This window comes from Carassius carassius, chromosome 7 (genome assembly GCF_963082965.1).
Source record: "Carassius carassius chromosome 7, fCarCar2.1, whole genome shotgun sequence".
Taxonomy (NCBI): Eukaryota; Metazoa; Chordata; class Actinopteri; order Cypriniformes; family Cyprinidae; genus Carassius; species Carassius carassius.
Genome location: NC_081761.1, coordinates 35,408,865 through 35,429,502, shown reverse-complemented (window position 1 = coordinate 35,429,502; position 20,638 = coordinate 35,408,865). Strand labels below are relative to the sequence as shown.

The 20,638-nt window shown below is 39.8% G+C and overlaps 1 protein-coding gene across 2 annotated transcripts; it reads left to right on the top strand.

The window, feature by feature from the left end:
• Window positions 1-1,132: 1,132 nt before the first annotated feature.
• On the top strand, window positions 1,133-16,630 carry LOC132144069 (vacuolar protein sorting-associated protein 54-like). Of its 2 annotated transcripts, none has more exons than XM_059554802.1 (23): window positions 1,133-1,226; window positions 2,354-2,521; window positions 3,276-3,517; window positions 3,709-3,790; window positions 3,885-3,919; window positions 4,061-4,192; window positions 4,952-5,337; window positions 5,413-5,539; window positions 6,662-6,769; window positions 6,856-6,908; window positions 6,986-7,082; window positions 8,008-8,396; window positions 8,866-8,992; window positions 9,168-9,349; window positions 9,433-9,545; window positions 10,305-10,368; window positions 10,456-10,561; window positions 10,645-10,732; window positions 13,399-13,520; window positions 13,600-13,680; window positions 13,753-13,860; window positions 13,961-14,055; window positions 15,766-16,630. In XM_059554802.1, the coding sequence occupies exons 2-23, from the start codon at window positions 2,383-2,385 to the stop codon at window positions 15,869-15,871; spliced, it is 2,982 nt and encodes a 993-aa protein (XP_059410785.1). In that variant the 5' UTR covers window positions 1,133-1,226; window positions 2,354-2,382; the 3' UTR covers window positions 15,872-16,630. The 2 variants fall into 2 exon arrangements, with proteins under 2 accessions (XP_059410785.1, XP_059410784.1); XM_059554801.1 differs by having other exon boundaries at window positions 1,158-1,315.
• The last annotated feature ends 4,008 nt before the right edge of the window (window positions 16,631-20,638 follow it).

Genomic DNA, 20,638 nt, shown 5'->3' with positions numbered 1-20,638 from the left:
GTGATTTGGCCATGTCAGCTCTGATTTCCCACAAGGCATCTGTTCTCTGTCTGACTGGATGCTGTTCACTGTACGTTCAGTAGTTTACTGTAGAAAAGCCACTGCGCTTGTGCCATAAAAACAATGTTATGTGAGGAATCTGTATGAATACACCTCAGTGGGTGTGTGTACCTGTTTTCTGAATTCAGTTACTTTCATTTGTGCTCGTTTCAAACTGCCGTTGATTATCAACTCCAAAAAACCAATGATTTTCATCAACAATGAGTCTGAAATGAGGTTATTATATTATTTTATTTTATTATATTATGTATATAGTATTAAAGCGGTATTTTTGTTGTATTTTCTCAGAAATGTTTTTGTATCATTCTTAAAGAATAAAGTTATAGATCATATTTCAATAAACACTGAGCACGTCTTCCACATATTTTTAAAAACTGTATATGGTCAGACAGACATTATATAGAAAGAAATATAGAGAGAACGAGCTGAATGAATGAAAGAAAATACGTAATAAAAAATATTTTACTCATTATAGAATAATGAGTTAAATGAGACAGAAAAGGCAGAAAACAATGAATGAATGAAATTAATGAAAAGTAATCAGAACAAGTTACTGTATGTATTTATTTAGCAATAAAGAACATTCAGACAATAAATAAAATAAATCCTAAGGTTACTGATTAAATTAACTAAAGTACATTATATTATATCATAGTTGAAAACTGTTTTTTCTCAGAATTAAATAATAAATAAATAATAATGTTAATACTTCACCTATTTTTAATTGTATTAGTAAAGAATGAAATATTGAATGAAAGAATGAAGACAGAATGAATAAAAGAAAAAAAACTACCAATAAAATAAAGAACAGAAATAAGTTAAGAGTTCTTTAAAGAAATCAAATATTTGTCAATATCTTTCTTGAAAATATAAAAAGAAGGTATTCTTTTATTTATTTAAAAAAAAAGTACATTTATGAATGTAGGTTACATGTTATTGTATGAGGAAAAAATAATAAAATAAAACAATAATTATAAGCTCAGTATGAAAAGTGTCTGTTGTCAAAGAGTCTCCAAAATCACGCATTAAAAGTATGGCTTTTTTCCAATCAATGAATCGAAAGACTTTATGACGGAGTTAGATTTGCACGCGCTGACAATCGTAAACCGGAAGTCTCTTGGTTTCGCGCGCAGGGCATCATGGGCCGGTGGCCGGCTGACCGCAGAGTGAGTGATTTGATCCGTCAGTGAGGATGTGAGTGAGTGAGATCTGAAGATATAATGATCTCCAGGAGCTGCTCTCTGTCCTCTAACAGGTATATGAGCGGCGCAGCGGTGTTTGTGAGCGTGTGCGGCGCGCGCAGACGGAGCTTTGTTATGATTAGCGCTCAGCTAACAGCGGCTCGGACAACAACAAACACAACACACCAAACTAACGAGTTACTGAATCTGCTGTAAAACACCAAAAAATCACACACTCGAGCTGTTCAAGAGTGTCATTAGACGTCTGTGTGTCAGTTAAAGCGATTGCGATGCTGTCCCTGAGGTGATGTGTGTTGCTCTTAACAAGTGATTTTATCATGAATTATTATGTGTAAATAATCATAATTCGTGTTCTGCTTCTGTGAAATACCGTGAAGCTAAGGCTTGTGTATCCACATCACTTTTACAGTGATTAAAATAAGATCATCTGTGGAGTTGTCATTGATAGTTTCTGGGTGAAGACACATAACAATCAGAATCATAATTAATAGTTGTTTGATGAAGTGAGAGGCTTGATGTGTGTGATTTGATTTGATCAGATGCTGCTGAACTTCATCAGTCATGTCATGTGTTCAGTCTTATCCATTTATAATCATTCATTATTCGACATGGCAGGATTTAGTATTGGAGTGCATTTGGACACATTCAGTGCACTGGCATCTGATTATTTAGACATTACTTGGCTTTCGTAAATCCCTGTTAATTCAGGCTGAAAGACATTAAAATATATATGTCACAATGACAAAATGTTTTTTTTTTTTTTATGTATGCATTTAGCAGACGCTTTTATCCAAAGTGACTTACAGTGCATTCAGGCAAATTTTTTTTACCTAACATTTAACCCAAAATACAAAACTAAATATACATAGATAAAATACAACTTAATCAATTTAAAATTTAAATTAAATTATTTCCAAAAATACTTCTGTTCTAGAAAAAATGTGGTCAGTTGTGATTTAAAAAAAAGAATCACACAGCAGTTTAAACCAATCTGACATTAGTTTGAAGGGAGATCTAGTGCTTTTCCTCTAAAGGACAGGTACTTCCTGTGCTGGCAGGAAGTTGATGTGTGTTCTTGCGCCTCCTTCCAGTCCTCCTCATATGTGAGGGATCTGCAGTGATGTCCTCTAACCAGGGCTCATCTCCGCTCTCTCAGTCCAGTGATGGGCTCTTCAGGAAGCCCAGGGCCCCTGCGAATGGCCCCAGACACGGTCGAACGCCGCACTCTTTACCAGACGTCTGTCCTAAAGAGCCCACCGGTGAGAGACCACTGCACTGTTATTACAGTATTACTGACTACATATTATACATACTATAGCTCTTTATCAATGCGTTAAATTAGATTTTATTTTTGTATTTTCTGTTTTCAGTTTAATTTCAGTTAAAGTTTTATTAACGTTGTAGTGGTGTTTTTTTTTTTTTTGAATTTCTATATTTGTCTATATTTTTATATATATGCCTATTTTTATTTTAAACCCTAACCCTTTTCATTTTCTGTTATTCTAGTATTCAATGCAAACTAAATGAAAATGGGAAATGTTGTCTTGGCATCTAGCTGAAATTAAATAAGTTTAAGATTTTTACACTTAAATTGATTTTAATTAAATTTTCTTTTATTTCAAGTAATAAAGGTGTTTTTTTTATGGCTTTTGTGCACTTTAGTCAGTCCTAAATCCACTAAAACTAGTTTAATTTTTTTGTTTTTAGTACTGCAAGAAAAACAAGGAAACATTTGTCATGTCATTTTTTACCAAAAACTATTTAACTAGTTTTAGTTAAAAAAAATTAAATGTTTTTTTTTTTATTATTATATTTTTTTATTTTTTTATTTGATGTTTTTCCATTTCTATTTATTTATTTCAGTTAACATTTATTTTATTTTAAGTAAAAAAAAAATGTTTTTGGTTAGTTGATTATAATAGCTCTGCCTAACCGTCAGTCTAAAAGCCTTCAAAGCCTTTTTTCAGTAAACCGTTCAGGATTGTTCCTGACCCGCTGTGGTCCTCTGTACAGGTGAGGCTGGTGCTCTCTGTGACGGGCCGTCTGTTGTGGTCGATCAGCACCGCTGGACTGTGTATAACTCTAAAGTGAACCTCCCCGCGGCCCTCAACGACCCCAGGCTGGCCAAGAGAGAGTCAGACTTCTTCACCAAGACGTGGGGCCTGGACTTCACCGAGACCGAGGTCATGCCTTCCTTCTACCTGCCCAACATCAGCCGAGAACACTTCAGCTCGTACCTGCAGGAGACGGCTCAGGTGACCGCAGCTGAAGGATTCACACAGAGAGACAGGAGCACAGTGACATCTGACGCTCCAATAAACACCAAGCTTTTATTAACTGAAACTGTTAAAAACACTGTTTGATTATTAGTTCAGTTTCCGAGTCTGAATCTGTTTTGTAAGTGTTTGTGTCAGGCTCTCACGCTGACTGTTTGTTTGTATCTCAGAGGGAGAAGATTCACGAGCGCTGTAAGAACATCTGCCAGAGCAAAGACGATCTGTCCGTGCTCAACATCACCAATAATCACGGTAACGTTGAGTTTGAACAATAATGAGGTGTTTGCACTTGATTAGAGGAGCTTGAATTAATCTGCTCTGTGTCTGTGGCTCATCTGTCTGGTAGATAAAGCCCGAGCTGAACTGGAGCAGGTGCCCAAGGTGAGAACTCAAGCCTGAAAACAGATCTACCAGGAGCTTGTGAAGTCATGATGTACACTTAGTGATCTATAGAGTCTGATTAGAAAGCGTGTGTCACTGTTGCTCTGTTTCCTTGCCTCTCTTCTCTGTTCTCTCTCTCAGATCTTCATGAAGCCGGAGTTTATGCTGAATGATCCAGCCACGTTTAACGCTGTGTTGCCGTGGTCTCACTTCAGCGTCGCCGGGGGCAAGAACAGCCGAGATGTTGCATCGTCACGGTTACTGCAGGAAAAGGTCATTATCTGGTACCTTAAGTTACTAGCAGTCATTATTTTAGAATCAGTAAGATGTTATTATAGTTTATTTTTTAAACAGTTTGAACAAGTTGTTTATTTCTGTATTTTCCATTTTTATTTGAGTTTTTGTTGAATTCTTGGTAATTATGCTGTGTTTTTTTTATTTTTAGCTTTAATATGCCTTTTATGATTTTTATTTATTTTTAGTTTCGTTTTTTTTAGTAAATAGTACAACTAAATTAAAATGAGAAATTACTTTGACAACTAACTGAATTTAAAAAAACAAATCTCATCTATATGTATGTATGTATATTTCAGGTACATTTAATTGTATTTCAATTAACAAATACATTTTTTTAATAAAAAAAATATTACTTATTTTAATATTATTTATTTATTTATTTTTGTAATGGTTTGAATTTTAGGTTACTGTAATAACCTTGCAACTAATACCAGGATTTTTCTTTTTCCCATAACTTTTTATTTGGGGATTAATGCCAATATGCTAATGTGAAAATTACATTTTAATACTATATATATATATATTTATATATATATAATTAACAAGTGAAGTATTTCTCAATTAAATAAATTTGTTGTTTTACATGTAGGCGTAAACATTAAAGATAATTAAACAGTCCTAAAACTGAAGACATGACATAAATAATAATGATCAATTAAACAAATAAAAACAGTAGTAGAAGTACATAAATGAAGTGAACAGTCTGGCTCTGAATCTGTGTGTGTGTGTGTGTAGTTGAGTCACTATCTGGACGTGGTGGAGGTGAGCATCGCTCGCCAGATCTCTCTCCGCTCCGAGGCCTTTTTTCACGCCATGTCGTCTCAGCACGAGCTCCAGGACCGTCTGCGAGGAACAGCGGACGCCGTGGCTAAGCTCCGCGCGCGCACCGCCGCCATCGACCGCATCATGTGCCGCGGACCGCTGCGAGCGCTGCGAGACGCTCTGACCCGCAACAACTGCATGAAGCTACACAACAAGCTGAAGCTGATGGCGGCCGTGCACCAGACGCAGCCCACCGTGCAGCTGCTGCTCTCCACCTCAGAGTTCGTCGGGGCGCTGGAGCTCATCGCCACCACCAAAGAAGTGCTGCAGCAGGAACTGCAGGGGATTCACAGCTTCAGGTGCGCAGACACACACACACACCAGGAGAAGAGGAATGTGCAGTGCCGCTCATTCCCTGTGATTTGTGTCCGCAGACACTTGGGTTCTCAGCTCTGTGAGATGGAGAGGTTGATCGATAAGATGATTGTGGCCGATTTCTCCACGTACGTTCAGAGCGATCTCAGGCGAGCCTTTGAGGAGGACAGTCAGGTCCTGGAGAAGGTCAGATGAGTCTCATGTGTCAGGAGCGACTTCATTGTACACCATAACTCTCACTTCACCTAAAAGAGCATTTATCAGAGCTAAACAACAAAAATGTATTTAGGAAATAAAAGGGTTAAATACATGCCGATGTATCTTATTTAAAGTTTAAGTTTGGGATCAGTGAGATTTTTTTTTTTTTTGTATCTCTTCTGCTCACCAAGGCTGCATTTATTGATGAAATATTTAAATATTAATTACAGTTCAAACGAGCTGTTTTCTACGTGAATATAAATGTTAAAATATAATTTATTCCTGTGATGTGCAGCTGTATTTTCAGCATCATTACTCCAGTCTTCAGTGTCACATGATCCTTCAGAAATTACTTTAACTTGTGATTTCCTGCTCAAGAAACATTCATTATTAATATCATTGATGCAAACAGTTGTGCTGCTTCATGTTTTAGTGGAAACTGTGATGCATTTTATTATTCAGGATTCTTTGATGAATAGAAAGAAAAAAAATCTTTAGTAACATTATAACTATCTTTACTCTCACTTTTGATTGCATCCTTTCTGAATCACAGTATCAAATCATTTTAAATTAATAAACACTCACTGACCCCAAACATTTAAACAAAAAATAAGATAAAAAGAAGCTTTTTAAAATCCAGTCCTGCTGGCATTGGTGCCGTTTTTTTAAAATCAGTCACGTCATTTTAAATGGCAAAAGCTGAACTTGTGAGTAAATGTCGTTGTTGATGAGTTGTTTGAAGCAGAGCGCAGTGGTTTCCAGTGCCCAGGTGTGACAGCGTTTAGCCCGTAAATCCCATCATGTGACTGCGCTCGGTAAATCAGGTCATGTTTGTGTTGGATGTGGGCCAGTGTTGGTTTGAGGTTTACAGTGTGAGGTCTTCTCATACAGGTCTCAGAGCAGCCTGCAGCGTCAGGAAAGGTTGGTCACGCTCCGAATCCCACGCCGACCAGCAAACAAACCGCCGCTTGCTTTTAATTTCCTTAATGAAAGTACACAACCACAGACGAAGACTGAAATCAAATCAAGATCACCTCCGCAGCATGTGTTACGAGTGATGTATTCATCTGATTATGAGTCTGAGTCTGTGTGTGTGTGTGTTCATCACAGGATCGCTTGCAGTCTTTAGTCTTCGGCCTGCTGAGACAGAGGAAGCTGGATTTCCTGGACATCTACAGCGAGGAGATGGTGCGCGTCGCCAAGAGCGTCGTTCGACAGGTACAGCGCCTGATGGGAACACAAAGAGTGGAACATCAGATCACAAATGAGTGTTTCTCTGAATGATTTCTCCTTCTTCCCTGCAGTGTGTTGTGAAGTCTGTGTTACAGATCTGTGAGATCGATGCAGACACTGTCAGGTGAGTTCTGAACAGTGTAACTATCACAGCCGTGTGTATCCCAGCTGACTGTGTGTGTGTGTGTGTGTGTGTGATAGGTTTCACGAGCAGATGCGCTTGATGACCTTTCCTCAGTGGTTTGATCTGCTGCTGGATATTTTTGAACACTTCATCCTGTTCCTCAAGAGGATCAAGGTAACGTATATTCTTCAGGACATACAGTGAAACCCTGACAGAACTCACAATATCTGGCTTTTAGAGAAGCCGATGACATTCAGAAACCCTCACCCGGTCAACACGACCTCAAAACAGACTTTAATAGACGTTTGTTGTCTTGAAAACCATTGAAACAACTATCATGTTTGTCTGACATCACCTGGCTCATGTATGTAAATCAGTCAAATAGCTGTTGATTCAGATTTACTGTTTTACTGCATTGTCTTGTTAATAGAACATGTAGTTGTTTCATGACCGTTATGATAACTGTAATAAAGTTTACTGTATGAATAGCATGTAAGCTTCGTTATTTTAGTATTATGTATATCCTGTTGTAGTATTAAATAATATTTTTAATAAACCCATATTTATGTTTTTGTTTTAGTAATTAATCTTATGTTCTTTTGCCTTTTTTTTCTCTCAGGTTTAGTCATATTATTACTTTGGTAATTTTCATTTTATAGCTTAAGCATCATTTGTAGTTAAGTTTTTTTTCCCATCTAATATTCATTGTTTTATTTGATTTTAAGTTTTCATCATTTTGTGCTTTTGCTGACAATTTCTTTATTAGTTTCTTTTTTTACAAATATTTTTATTTAGCTTAAATTTATTTTTATTTAGTAATTTTAACAAACTTTTAGTTAGTTGCCAAGAAATCATTTCTAATCTAATATTTAGATTTTATTTTGATATTTTAAATTTCAGTGTTAGTCTATAAAATTTTTAGTATGATTGTTTTTGTTAATGATAACTGCACTATTAAAGATCCATTTGAAAAGCAGCACTACCATTGAGTTACTGTATGTCTAGATTCTCTGGAGGGTGAACTTCATGCCTGCGTGTTTTAGTCAGAAGGTTTTCTCAGTAATGCAGTCGTCCTCAGACTCTCTGGTGTTTGTTTCAGGCTACGCTCGGCGTCATCCGCAGTGTGGTGCTGGAAGTGCTGGATAGCAGCCAGAGGAGTCGGCTAGCAGACGTTTCCTCTTCAACCAATCATTCTGATGGCAGGACCAATGAGGAGGAAGAGGAGGAGGAGTCTGGAGGCCCCGCCCTTCACCCAGGAGAGGCGGAGCTTGCGTATCTGACACACGAGGGGCTGTTCATCAGTGATGCGCTGACGCTGAATGAAGTGGAGCAGAGCAGTCACACAGCAGCACATGCGCAGACGAGAGCGCAGACACACACAGACGCCTGCGGGAGCGACTCGGCCTCCGCAACCACCGAATCTTCCTCCAGCAGGGAACACAACTCCAACACTACCTCCTCCCTGCCCACAGGGGGCGCTACTGCGATGTGAGTTACACTGCATGCTGTTAGCGTTACAGAAACATACTATATACAGCAAATCTATCCTTCATGCTTTCTATTCATCAAAAAGTACTGAATAAATGTATCCACAAACTTATGATGCATCACAATTGTTTTAAACATTGATAATAATTATAAATATTTATTGAGCAACAAATCAGCATATTAGGGTGACACTGAAGACTGGAGTAAATGCAGCTTTGATCACAGAAATAAGTTACATTTTAACAAAAATACAGCCTTAGTCAGCAGAAAAGACCTCTTAGACCCTGTGATGCCCAGTGATGAGAGGGAGGACGGGAGGATCTGATGATTCACAGTGTAAGAAGCCGCAGATAGATGCAGCAGAATAAGAACTGACATGTACTTGATTTTTTTTTAAGACTCTTAGTGTGACTGTATGAATAAGCCTCATATTTAAAGACCATGATAATATGTCCCATCCCTGTGGCAGCGGTGAGGACGTGATGCCGTCAGATCTGGAGTTGGGTCGGGTGGCCAATAACATTCAGGAGCTGCTGTACACCTCTTCAGACGTCAGTCAAGACCGCTGCGTCAAAGTGCTCATGACACGAGCCAAGGTAAATACACAGAACACACACACGACACACACCTGAACCTGTTTGATCACTATATCGGATCGCTGCTTTCAAATCTACAACCAAACCTCTTCTGCCTCGCCCTGTCTGAGTTGTATAACACTGACGGCTGTTGAAGTGTGTGTTTGTGTGTGTGTGTGTGTGTGTGTGTGTGCAGGACGGGTCTCTGGAGCGCCTGAGCTCGTCAGAGTTCGTGTGTTTGAGTCAGGCGGTGGAGTCGTTCGTCTCAGACGCTGATGAGTTGTGCGGCCGGCGCAGTGTGAGCCTGAGGGGGGCGCTGCAGAGTCAGGCCAACCGCTTCGTGCAGCGCTTCCACGAGGAGCGCAAGAATAAACTCAGGTACAGCTGCGCTCCTGCTGTCAGTGAAGGGAAGCTCTCAGTCTGAGCTCAGGGAGTCACTGTTCGTGTGTGTGTGTGTGCAGTCTGCTGCTGGATAACGAGCGCTGGAAGCAGGCCGATGTCCCGGCTGAGTTTCAGGATCTGGTGGACTCCATCGCTGACGGACGCATCACACTGCCTGAGCGCAAACACACAGGTACCAAACCCTCCTTCAGTCACACTTCATTTGGCTTTAATTCATGTATTTTCAGGGTTCTGGTGTTTCCATATTTATAGAGATTTCGGTCTTCATTTTTTAATGTTTTTTTTTTATACCATACAATATAAGTAATATTTGTATAATAAAAGTGTGATTATTATTTTTATTGACATTATTATTATTATTATTTTATAATAGTATATAATGGTATTTTCATCAATGTGGTTCTGCCATATTTGTGTGGATTTCCGTATGAATAAATTATTGAATAAATTATAATATATAAATAATAATAGTTGTTAAAATAACGAAGTAATTATTAAAATATTATTGTTTAATACCTGTTTTCATTTAACAGTACAGTAAGAGTTGGTATAAGTTGTTTAGTGACCAGTTATTGCCGTGTATCATTCAAGTTTGTTTAATTCATGTAATTTCATTTTTTTCCATATTTGTACAATTTCTGTATCAATAAATTGTTTTATGATAATAATAAAAATGTTTGTTCTGATTATTATTGTGATTATCTATATTAACTATAACGAAAATAATCCTTTTGCTGTTTTATAATAAATATTTAAAAGCACCATACAGTATGGGTTTAACATTATTATATACAATAATAATAATATTAGATTTTTTTTCAATTAAATTCTTAGAAAATATTCCTTATTTGTAGTGTTTTGCTGATCTCATACCTAGCGTCCTTCATGACTGTAGTAACTGAGTGTAGTAAATGTGTTTCGTGTGTCTCAGGGTCCGAGGACAGGAAGCCCAGTGAGTTTCTGTGTGTGGACGGGCAGAAGTACGCTGTGGTCGGGTGAGTTTTCAGCGCTGGAGCTTCATTTCTCACCGCTAGTTCCCTCTGGTCCCTACTGTGACCTTTAACCTTTGTGTGCTCTGACAGGACGGTGTTGCTGCTGATCCGCATGTTTCTGGAGTACTGCCAGTGTGTGAACGACATCCCCTCCATCACCACCGACATCCTCACACGCCTCGCTGACCTGCTCAAGGTGTGTGTGTGTGTGTGTGTGTGTGTGATGTTCAGCTGTGACATCACTTGACTGACAGGTTGTGCTTTGTCTCTGTGCACCAGCTCTTCAACTCGCGCAGCTGTCAGCTGGTGCTGGGGGCGGGAGCTCTGCAGGTGGTCGGCCTGAAAACCATCACCACCAGAAACCTGGGTGAGAGATCACACACACACACACACACCACATCTCAGACGCAAGAGGAGTGATGCTTAGCAAAGCACAACCCCAAATACTGAAAGAACTACTTCATTTGGCAAATGCCTTTCACAAACTTGTTTTTTTAATAGTTTTTGCCAGGAAAATAGCCTAAGATGCTAACATGGCATTAAATAAAATAAAACTACTGCTAATGTCTTTCCCAGGGTTACTGTGGGTGCTTAAAATATCATAGTTTGATTAAATTCTTTTAGTCTTAAATGGTTTAACAAAAGTCCTTATCATTGTAAATCTGGCCATGCATAAACAGGAGTCACAGTATGATTTAATGTGATAATTAAACTACAGAAGGTCATTGTTGAGTTAAATAAATTCAAGCGCTGCACGTCTCAGTCAAAGTGTTTCACAGGCTCACGCTTTCAGAATAGTTCACAATCAATGATTGTGCACATTTACACACAGATGCAAAGCTATGAAGGTGTTTAAGTTTTACTGTGCTGTAGATCGTTGTACAACCCGAATTCCGGAAAAGTTGGGACGTTTTTTAAATTTTAATAAAATGAAAACTAAAGGAATTTCAAATCACACGAGCCAATATTTTATTCACAATAGAACATAGATAACGTAGCAAATGTTTAAACTGAGAAATTTTACACTTTTATCCACTTAATTAGCTCATTTAAAATTTAATGCCTGCTACAGGTCTCAAAAAAGTTGGCACGGGGGCAACAAATGGCTAAAAAAGCAAGTGGTTTTGAAAAGATTCAGCTGGGAGAACATCTAGTGATTAATTAAGTTAATTGATATCAGGTCTGTAACATGATTAGCTATAAAAGCTTTGTCTTAGAGAAGCAGAGTCTCTCAGAAGTAAAGATGGGCAGAGGCTCTCCAATCTGTGAAAGACTGCGTAAAAAAATTGTGGAAAACTTTAAAAACAATGTTCCTCAACGTCAAATTGCAAAGGCTTTGCAAATCTCATCATCTACAGTGCATAACATCATCAAAAGATTCAGAGAAACTGGAGAAATCTGTGTGCGTAAGGGACAAGGCCGGAGACCTTTATTGGATGCCCGTGGTCTTCGGGCTCTCAGACGACACTGCATCACTCATCGGCATGATTGTGTCAATGACATTACTAAATGGGCCCAGGAATACTTTCAGAAACCACTGTCGGTAAACACAATCCGCCGTGCCATCAGCAGATGCCAACTAAAGCTCTATCATGCAAAAAGGAAGCCATATGTGAACATGGTCCAGAAGCGCCGTCGTGTCCTGTGGGCCAAGGCTCATTTAAAATGGACTATTTCAAAGTGGAATAGTGTTTTATGGTCAGACGAGTCCAAATTTGACATTCTTGTTGGAAATCACGGACGCCGTGTCCTCCGGGCTAAAGAGGAGGGAGACCTTCCAGCATGTTATCAGCGTTCAGTTCAAAAGCCAGCATCTCTGATGGTATGGGGGTGCATAAGTGCATACGGTATGGGCAGCTTGCATGTTTTGGAAGGCTCTGTGAATGCTGAAAGGTATATAAAGGTTTTAGAGCAACATATGCTTCCCTCCAAACAACGTCTATTTCAGGGAAGGCCTTGTTTATTTCAGCAGGACAATGCAAAACCACATACTGCAGCTATAACAACAGCATGGCTTCGTCGTAGAAGAGTCCGGGTGCTAACCTGGCCTGCCTGCAGTCCAGATCTTTCACCTATAGAGAACATTTGGCGCATCATTAAACGAAAAATACGTCAAAGACGACCACGAACTCTTCAGCAGCTGGAAATCTATATAAGGCAAGAATGGGACCAAATTCCAACAGCAAAACTCCAGCAACTCATAGCCTCAATGCCCAGACGTCTTCAAACTGTTTTGAAAAGAAAAGGAGATGCTACACCATGGTAAACATGCCCCGTCCCAACTATTTTGAGACCTGTAGCAGAAATCAAAATTGAAATGAGCTCATTTTGTGCATAAAATTGTAAACTTTCTCAGTTTAAACATTTGCTATGTTATCTATGTTCTATTGTGAATAAAATATTGGCTCATGTGATTTGAAAGTCTTTTAGTTTTCATTTTATTAAAATTTAAAAAACGTCCCAACCTTTCCGGAATTCGGGTTGTATAAGGGCATATTTCATAGCTTTCTCTTCTTTTTTTCTTTTCTTTTTTTGCATTAGCAACAGGCAATAGTAAAACATATTTCAAAATAAGAGCCCAAATGTTTTTCAGACTTGCTTATCATTTAAAAAAAGGTCCTGCATTTTGTATAAAATCAAACTTTCTTGTTATTTTGATTGCACAGTAAACTGTCTGGCATTTAATTCAACACAATTAAATGCAAACCAATGCTATTATTCAACACACTGAGTATATGGATTTTAGCATAAGTGCATTAAAGTCCACTGCCTGTCTTTAAACAAGTTGTCATATCTGCATTAACACACAAACCAACTTCAGTACTTGTGTACCCATTGAATAAAATGTTTGTAGTATTTTTAAACTTGCGCTTGCAATCTAAAATGCATTTATTTATTTTTTTATATGTTTTATTATTCATGTTAGTTGTCTATGGGCATAAAGATTTGTGCAGCTGTTTAAAAATGTCTTGAAGTCTCTCTTAAGTGTTTTGTGAAGCAACCCATTGTCAGAGTGATGTTGTGCGTCCTCAGCTCTGGTGTCTCGCTGTCTTCAGCTGCTGGTTCATTTCATCCCTGTGATCAGAGCACACTTTGAGAGCAGACTGCAGCCCAGACAGTACAGCATACTGAGACACTTCGGACACATCACCAAGGTACACGTCCTCACATCCTCCAAACACTCAGTGATACACACACACAGCTGTTCTTACACTCCCTCCTGACTCTCTCCAGGACTACAACGATCACATCGCAGAGATCTCTGCTAAACTAGTGGCCATCATGGACAGCATGTTTGAGAAGGCTCTGTCTAAGGTGGGTTTGGACCTGTGTGATCTCTGGGATGTTCCTGTGGTTTATTAATGCTGAAGTGTGTGTTCTCTGCAGTATGAGGTGAAGGCACCGATGCCGTCTGTGTGTTTGCGTAACGTGTGTAAACAGATGGCCAAAATGCACGAGGCCATTAATGAGCTGTTACCGGAGGAGCAGACGCAGGTGAGACGCTCACGTGATGTTTGAGTCGTCAGCGTGAACACAGACTACAATCTCGTGGTGTTTATTGTGTGTGTGTGTGTGTGTGTGTGTGTGTGTGAAGATGCTGTTCCTCAGGATAAACGCCAGCTTTAAGCTGAATCTGAAGAGACAGCTAGCACGACTGGGAGTCATCAATGACGGCGGACCTCAATATGGGTGAGTGTGTGTGTGTGTGTGTGTGCTACAGCAATGAGAACAACCAGTGACTGATGATTACAAAAATAGGCTGCATTTTAGAGAAAATACTATATGCTTTAATGTATCTTTTATTTTGCATATTTAAAAAAAAAAATCTATAAATGCATATTTAATTATTTATACTGTTATTTTTAAACTTTTTTACATTTACATATATAATAGTATTTTATATATTTATATATAGATAATATTCAGTAAATTTTAATATGTAGAAATGTACATTCTCTCTTTTATTTATATATATATATATATATATATATATATATATATATATGTATACATTTAGCAGACGCTTTTATCCAGTGCGACTTAGTGCATTCAGGCTAACAGTTTTTACCTAACATATACCTTTATTTACCTATTTATCTATATAGAATTGATTTAATCTAGTTGTATATTTAGCTGTGGGAAGCTGTGGTTTACAGTGAATTTATAACAGCTAAGCGGTGTTGTTGGGCACGAAAACCCCATTAATTGTTGTAAATTCACTGTAAACCACGGCTTCACGGGGCTTATTGCTTTTATAAAATAGTTATTCCATACACGGAGTAAGGTTCACAGAATAAAGGCCTTTGCACACTGGGTTCGAAATTCGCATGCAATATTTTCGCACATCAAAAAATAAATTCGACCTCACGTTATGTCAATCACGCTTGCTCACTGCCTCCGAAACTTTCGACCGTTTTTCACATCCGTTAAAACCATAGACTGCAATAAAAACACATTTTGAGAGACGTTTTGACAACTCAGAGCCACCATATGCTGCTGGCAATGGTGGTGAATGAATCGCCAGTGCTCCGATACCTACAATTATATATACAAATACTATTATACAACAGCTATAATTATAGCACACCAAGTCTCTGTAAACTGCGTGTGTGTGTGTGTGTGTGCGCGCGGTACCTTAGACATACTTCCAGTCTCTATTCAGGATCAATTGATTCATGGAAATTGGTGGTCTTTTTTTTATATGTATCTGCAGTATCGCTAGCAAAACATCAAACTGAGCCACTGACATTCTAAAGTAAACTTTGAATCGTTCTGGATAATCCCGCTCTTCTTGATAAGGAGGTGGAACTCTCCTTCCTCTCTACGAGATCGCAGGAGTGGGTGGACCCAATATTTCTTTTTTTTTTCTCTTTTAAGAAGAGAGAGGACAAAAAAAATCATCCTCACTATTTGAAAATGACATTCATTATTTGCATTTTTTCGTAACGCAGTGATTAATACGTTACGCATCGGACTCCGTGTGCAAGGACTCTGTGCGTGACGAATTTTTCGGATCACAAATACGAAAAAATGCATGCGAAAATTTCGAACTCTGTGTGCAATGACCTTAAATCTGAGCAAATAAAGTGTAAAAATATTGATAAAAACTTGTATTCTTCCACCAAACAATGTAGTTCTTCAGAATCAGTTGTTGTTGCAACAGTTGTTAACAAAAAAACACAAACGTAAACAAAGGTGTGTGTTTGTAAAGTAATTTACAATTGAATTGAATGTGGCTCAGCCAATAAGAATCAAGGACCGGAACTATATTATTTCTTTAATACTTATTTTTCATATAATGTATATATATTAATAATGAGTATGTTTTTACTGTTATTAGATGGAAAGGTTTTTTTCGTGATTTGTTCTTGATAAATGAGCTCGTGGTCTTCTCTGCAGGCTGGTGATGGTGGATGTGGCGTTTTACTCTGAGAGCGTGCAGGCTCTGCGCTCTCTGGAGCATCTGGACTTAAACATGCCGGAGATCTGGGAGCAGAAGAGGTGATGATGGACAGCCCGTCCCGGCCAATCAGGCCTCTCCGTCACGGTCACTGGCTCCGAGGATGAACCAGCTCGGGATTCTGAATACCTCGGTGACTCAATCACTGAGGGACCCCTGTGTGAGCAGGACGGGCTCGGGGGGGACCCACGGCTTTCTTACGGAGACCAAATCAGGATTAGCTGGAGCTCTGATCAGGCGCAGCTGGGAATTGTGGGGAATATGTTGTTGTGTGGTTTAAAGCGGAGAATCCGATCCGCCACAACAGTGCAAATCTCCATTTGTGTGCAATTCTGTCTGATTGTTGTTATTATTATTTCTGAATTATTTAATCACAGAGGAATCAAGGAATATAGATTATTTATTTTTATTGATTTTGACGTCGGTTGATCAATTAAATGTTTGTTTTTTTCATGTAAAGCTTTCAGGTGATGACGGCTGGATGAGAACTAGTACTAAAGAGGGCTTTAAACACACTTTGACTTGTTCTCTGATTTTCCACCAGCACGAATATGATTTTAATGGCTGCTTTTGGTTTCATGTTCAGGGTCACGGAGTAAAGTATAAAAGCTCTGGAGGGTTAACTGATTCTAGTCCATGTGTATCGGGAGAATCTGACTGTGTCTACTTTATATGGTCTGCATGGAGAAGATCTGCTGTCCTCCTCTTCAGACTCAATCAAATGAAGACTTCTACACTAATCAGCTTTAGATTAGTGCTGTCAAACAATTCATCGCATCCAAAATAAACCATTTGTTTACATAATGTGTGTGTGTGTGTGCTGTGTACATTGTCTATATATATATATATATATAAGAAAAAATGTATATTTATATATTAAATATATGTGTATATATAATAGAAATTAAATGAGCATGTAAATATTTTCTAAATACTGTATGTGTGTATTTATATAGACAATAAATATGCACACACACAAACATTATGTAAACAAAAACTTTTATTTTGGATGCGATTAATTTTGATTAATCGTTTGACAGCACAAGTTTAGATACAAGAAACAAATCTTCAAATGAAAGGACTCGTGGTGAAAACTTCTTGTCCATGCAAACTGGAGCATTAACTTGATTTTTCCAGCATCCACGGTATTGCTGTAACCCCGCCTCCTCTCAGTCTAATTTGAACAAATCGAGGCCTGTGATTGGTTGGTGTGAATGAAGACTGTTTTTAAATCACATATTGTTTTGCTGTGAGCTTCTGTCATTGACGGAGGGTTTATGTTCGGGAGGATCCATGTATCACTTTATTTAACACTCATTCTGTCCTGTTCAAAAGTGCCTAACCTTTTATTTGGTATCAGAAACTTCTAACTCTAACTGTACAGCTGTGTTTACTGTGCCTAGTGTGTGTGTGTGTGTGTGTTTTGAGGGCCCTCATTCCGGCAAAGAAATATACCGATGGGAAACTCTTGTGGCATGCTTTACCTTTTAACTTGTGGCACTTTTTATTATTAATAAAGCCACAATTAACAAAAAGTGGTGGTTTTTGCATATTACTTGTAGGCTGTGTGTTCAAATCTAGCTACCTAGCTAGTCTTTCTTTACATCTTTGGGCACTACAAAAGAGCAAATGAAGAGTTAATTTGTGTGTTCAAAAATCTCTCTTTTTTTCCCTCCTGCATTTAAATGAATATCAATCAACTGCAGTTGAATTGTTTTGATTTAATAATAATAACATATATATATATATATATATATATATATAGCTAACTAACACAATAAAAAATGAACATTAATAAAAAGTTATCTGTTTTTGCAAATAAACTCTTCAAATTTAAGTCATATATTAGTTTTAAAATCAGTTTACAGATTTAATCCGTACCACTAAGACTATTCATAATTTAACTCTTAAATTACACTACATCACACGCACACACAAACACTGTTTGGTATTTAGAAAAGACTTTTATTTTTATTTCATCCTAAACGTGGATGTCTTTCTACTTCCGGTTGCGACTACGGAGTAGATATGGCTCAAGGCAAACTAAAATTTAAAGCACAAAGACCCGGAGAGGTTAAAAAGCAACAACACAGACCGAAAGCACTCAAGAAAGGAGGTAAGAAAGCACTGTTTCCTTGAACAGTATTCTGAACGTAAAACAGCGTTAAATAGATATTTCTCATCAGCAGCAGAGCGAACTCGTGTGGACGCGCATGCGCAGTTTAGTTTGTATCTTCAACCTGAAATACTACTGGCCTAAGACTTTTGCACTGTACTGTGTGTGTGTGTGTGTGTGTGTGTATATATATATCTGGCGAAGATTTTGTACTTTATCAACCATTTCTGTGCAGAACACTTCAAAATCTTTTTTTTTTTAATAGAAAGGCAAACTTCTGCCCACGCAGTTTTTTCTAGGCATTTAATTTGGTGCTCATTTGCTTGTTGGTATGTAGTAGCCTATGCATAATAAATTTTTTATAAAAAAATAAATAAAATAAAATCCATTTCAATTTCTGTTACCACACCAGTCTGCGGCAGTTCTGATGTCTCTCAGAAAATGTTTCCTGCTGTGAAAGAAGAAAAGTATAGTCAAAATATTTGGTATAAATACTGTAACAATCAATGGCTCAAACTTGTAGACCATTTACAGTAAATAACATACATGATCTTTTCTAACACTGAATGCTTTCTATAAATATTATAAATATATACTGTTTTCTTATTATAAAATAACATTAAAAACTCATGAAAATAACACATGGTTTTGCAACAAATAAAAAAGGTTATTACAGGTAAAACACTTTGTTACACTCACTATAGTTTAAGCATGCTATTTGTTGTAAAACTGTAGTTATATAAATTGTAATTAAAAAATAATAATTTCTCGGTGATCCCATATTTGCCCATTTTCATTTACATTCTATACTTAATTGCCCCTCCTTGAACTGCCACCTTAACGTGGTGGAGGGGTTTGAGTACCCGAATGACCCTAGGAGCTATGTTGTCCGGGGCTATATGCCCCTGGTAGGGTCTCCCAAGGCAAACAGGTCCTAGGCGACGGGTCAGACTAAGAGCGGTTCAGAACCCCCTTATGAGAAGACAAAATCAAAGGACCGTGACGTCGCCCGGTATGGCGCAGCCGGGGCCCCACCCTGGAGCCAGGCCCGGGGTTGGGGCTCGTATGCGAGCGCCTGGTGGCCGGGCCTCCCCCCACGGGGTCCGGCCGAGCTCAGCCCGAAGGAGCGACGTGGGGCCGTACGACCTCCGGCCGTATGTCTTGGACACTCGGGTGAAGAGAGGGGCGGAGCTGTCAACCGATCACCACCTGGTGGTGAGTTGGATCCGATGGCGGGGGAGGAAGCTGGACAGACTCGGCAGACCTACTGTGAGGCAGACCTACGGCAGACGTACTGTGAGGGTCTGCTGGGAACGTTTGGCCGAGTCTCCTGTCAGAGAGATCTTCAACTCCCACCTCCGGCAGAGCTTCGACCGGATCCCGAGGGAGGCTGGAGATATTGAGTCCGAATGGACCATGTTCTCCACCTCCATTGTCGAAGCGGCCGCTCGGAGCTGTGGCCGTAAGGTTTCCGGTGCCTGTCGCGGCGGTAATCCCCGAACCCGGTGGTGGACACCGGAAGTAAGGGATGCCGTCAAGCTGAAGAAGGAGTCCTATCGGGCCTGGTTGGCTTGTGGGACTCCTGAGGCAGCTGACAGGTACCGGCAGGCCAAGCGGACTACAGCCCGGGTGGTTGTGGAGGCAAAAACTCGGGCCTGGGAGGAGTTCGGTGAGGCCATGGAGAAGGACTATCGATCGGCCTCGAAGAGATTCTGGCAAACCGTCCGGCGCCTCAGGAGAGGGAAGCAGTGCCCTACCAACGCTGTTTACAGTAGAGGTGGGGAGCTGTTGACCTCAACTGGGGATGTCGTTGGACGGTGGAAGGAATACTTCGAGGATCTCCTCAATCCCGCTGTCACGTCTTCCATTGAGGAAGCAGAGGCTGAGGGCTCAGATGTGGACTCGTCCATCACCCAAGCTGAAGTCACCGAGGTAGTCAAGAAACTCCTCGGTGGCAAGGCACCGGGGGTGGATGAGATCCGCCCTGAGTACCTCAAGTCTCTGGATGTTGTGGGGCTGTCTTGGCTGACACGCCTCTGCAGCATCGCGTGGCAGTCGGGGACGGTGCCTCTGGGATGGCAGACCGGGGTGGTGGTCCCTCTTTTTAAGAAGGGGGACCGGAGGGTGTGTTCCAACTACAGGGGGATCACACTTCTCAGCCTCCCTGGGAAAGTCTATGCCAGGGTACTGGAGAGGAGAATCCGGCCGATAGTAGAACCTCGGATTCAGGAGGAACAGTGTGGTTTTCGTCCAGGCCGTGGAACACTGGACCAGCTCTATACCCTCTACAGGGTGCTGGAGGGTTCATGGGAGTTTGCCCAACCAGTCCACATGTGCTTTGTGGATTTGGAGAAGGCATTCGACTGTGTCCCTCGCGGCGGCCTGTGGAGGGTGCTCCGGGAGTATGGGGTCCGGGGCCCTTTGCTAAGGGCTATCCGGTCCCTGTACGACCGGAGCAGGAGCTTGGTTGTATTGCCAGCAGTAAGTCAGACTTGTTCCCGGTGCGTGTTGGACTCCGGCAGGGCTGCCCTTTGTCGCCGGTTCTGTTCATGATTTTTATGGACAGAATTTCTAGGCGCAGCCAGGGGCCGGAGGGGGTCAGGTTTGGTGACAACACGATTTCGTCTCTGCTCTTTGCGGATGATGTTGTCGTGTTGGCCTCATCAAGCCAGGACCTTCAGCATGCACTGGGACGG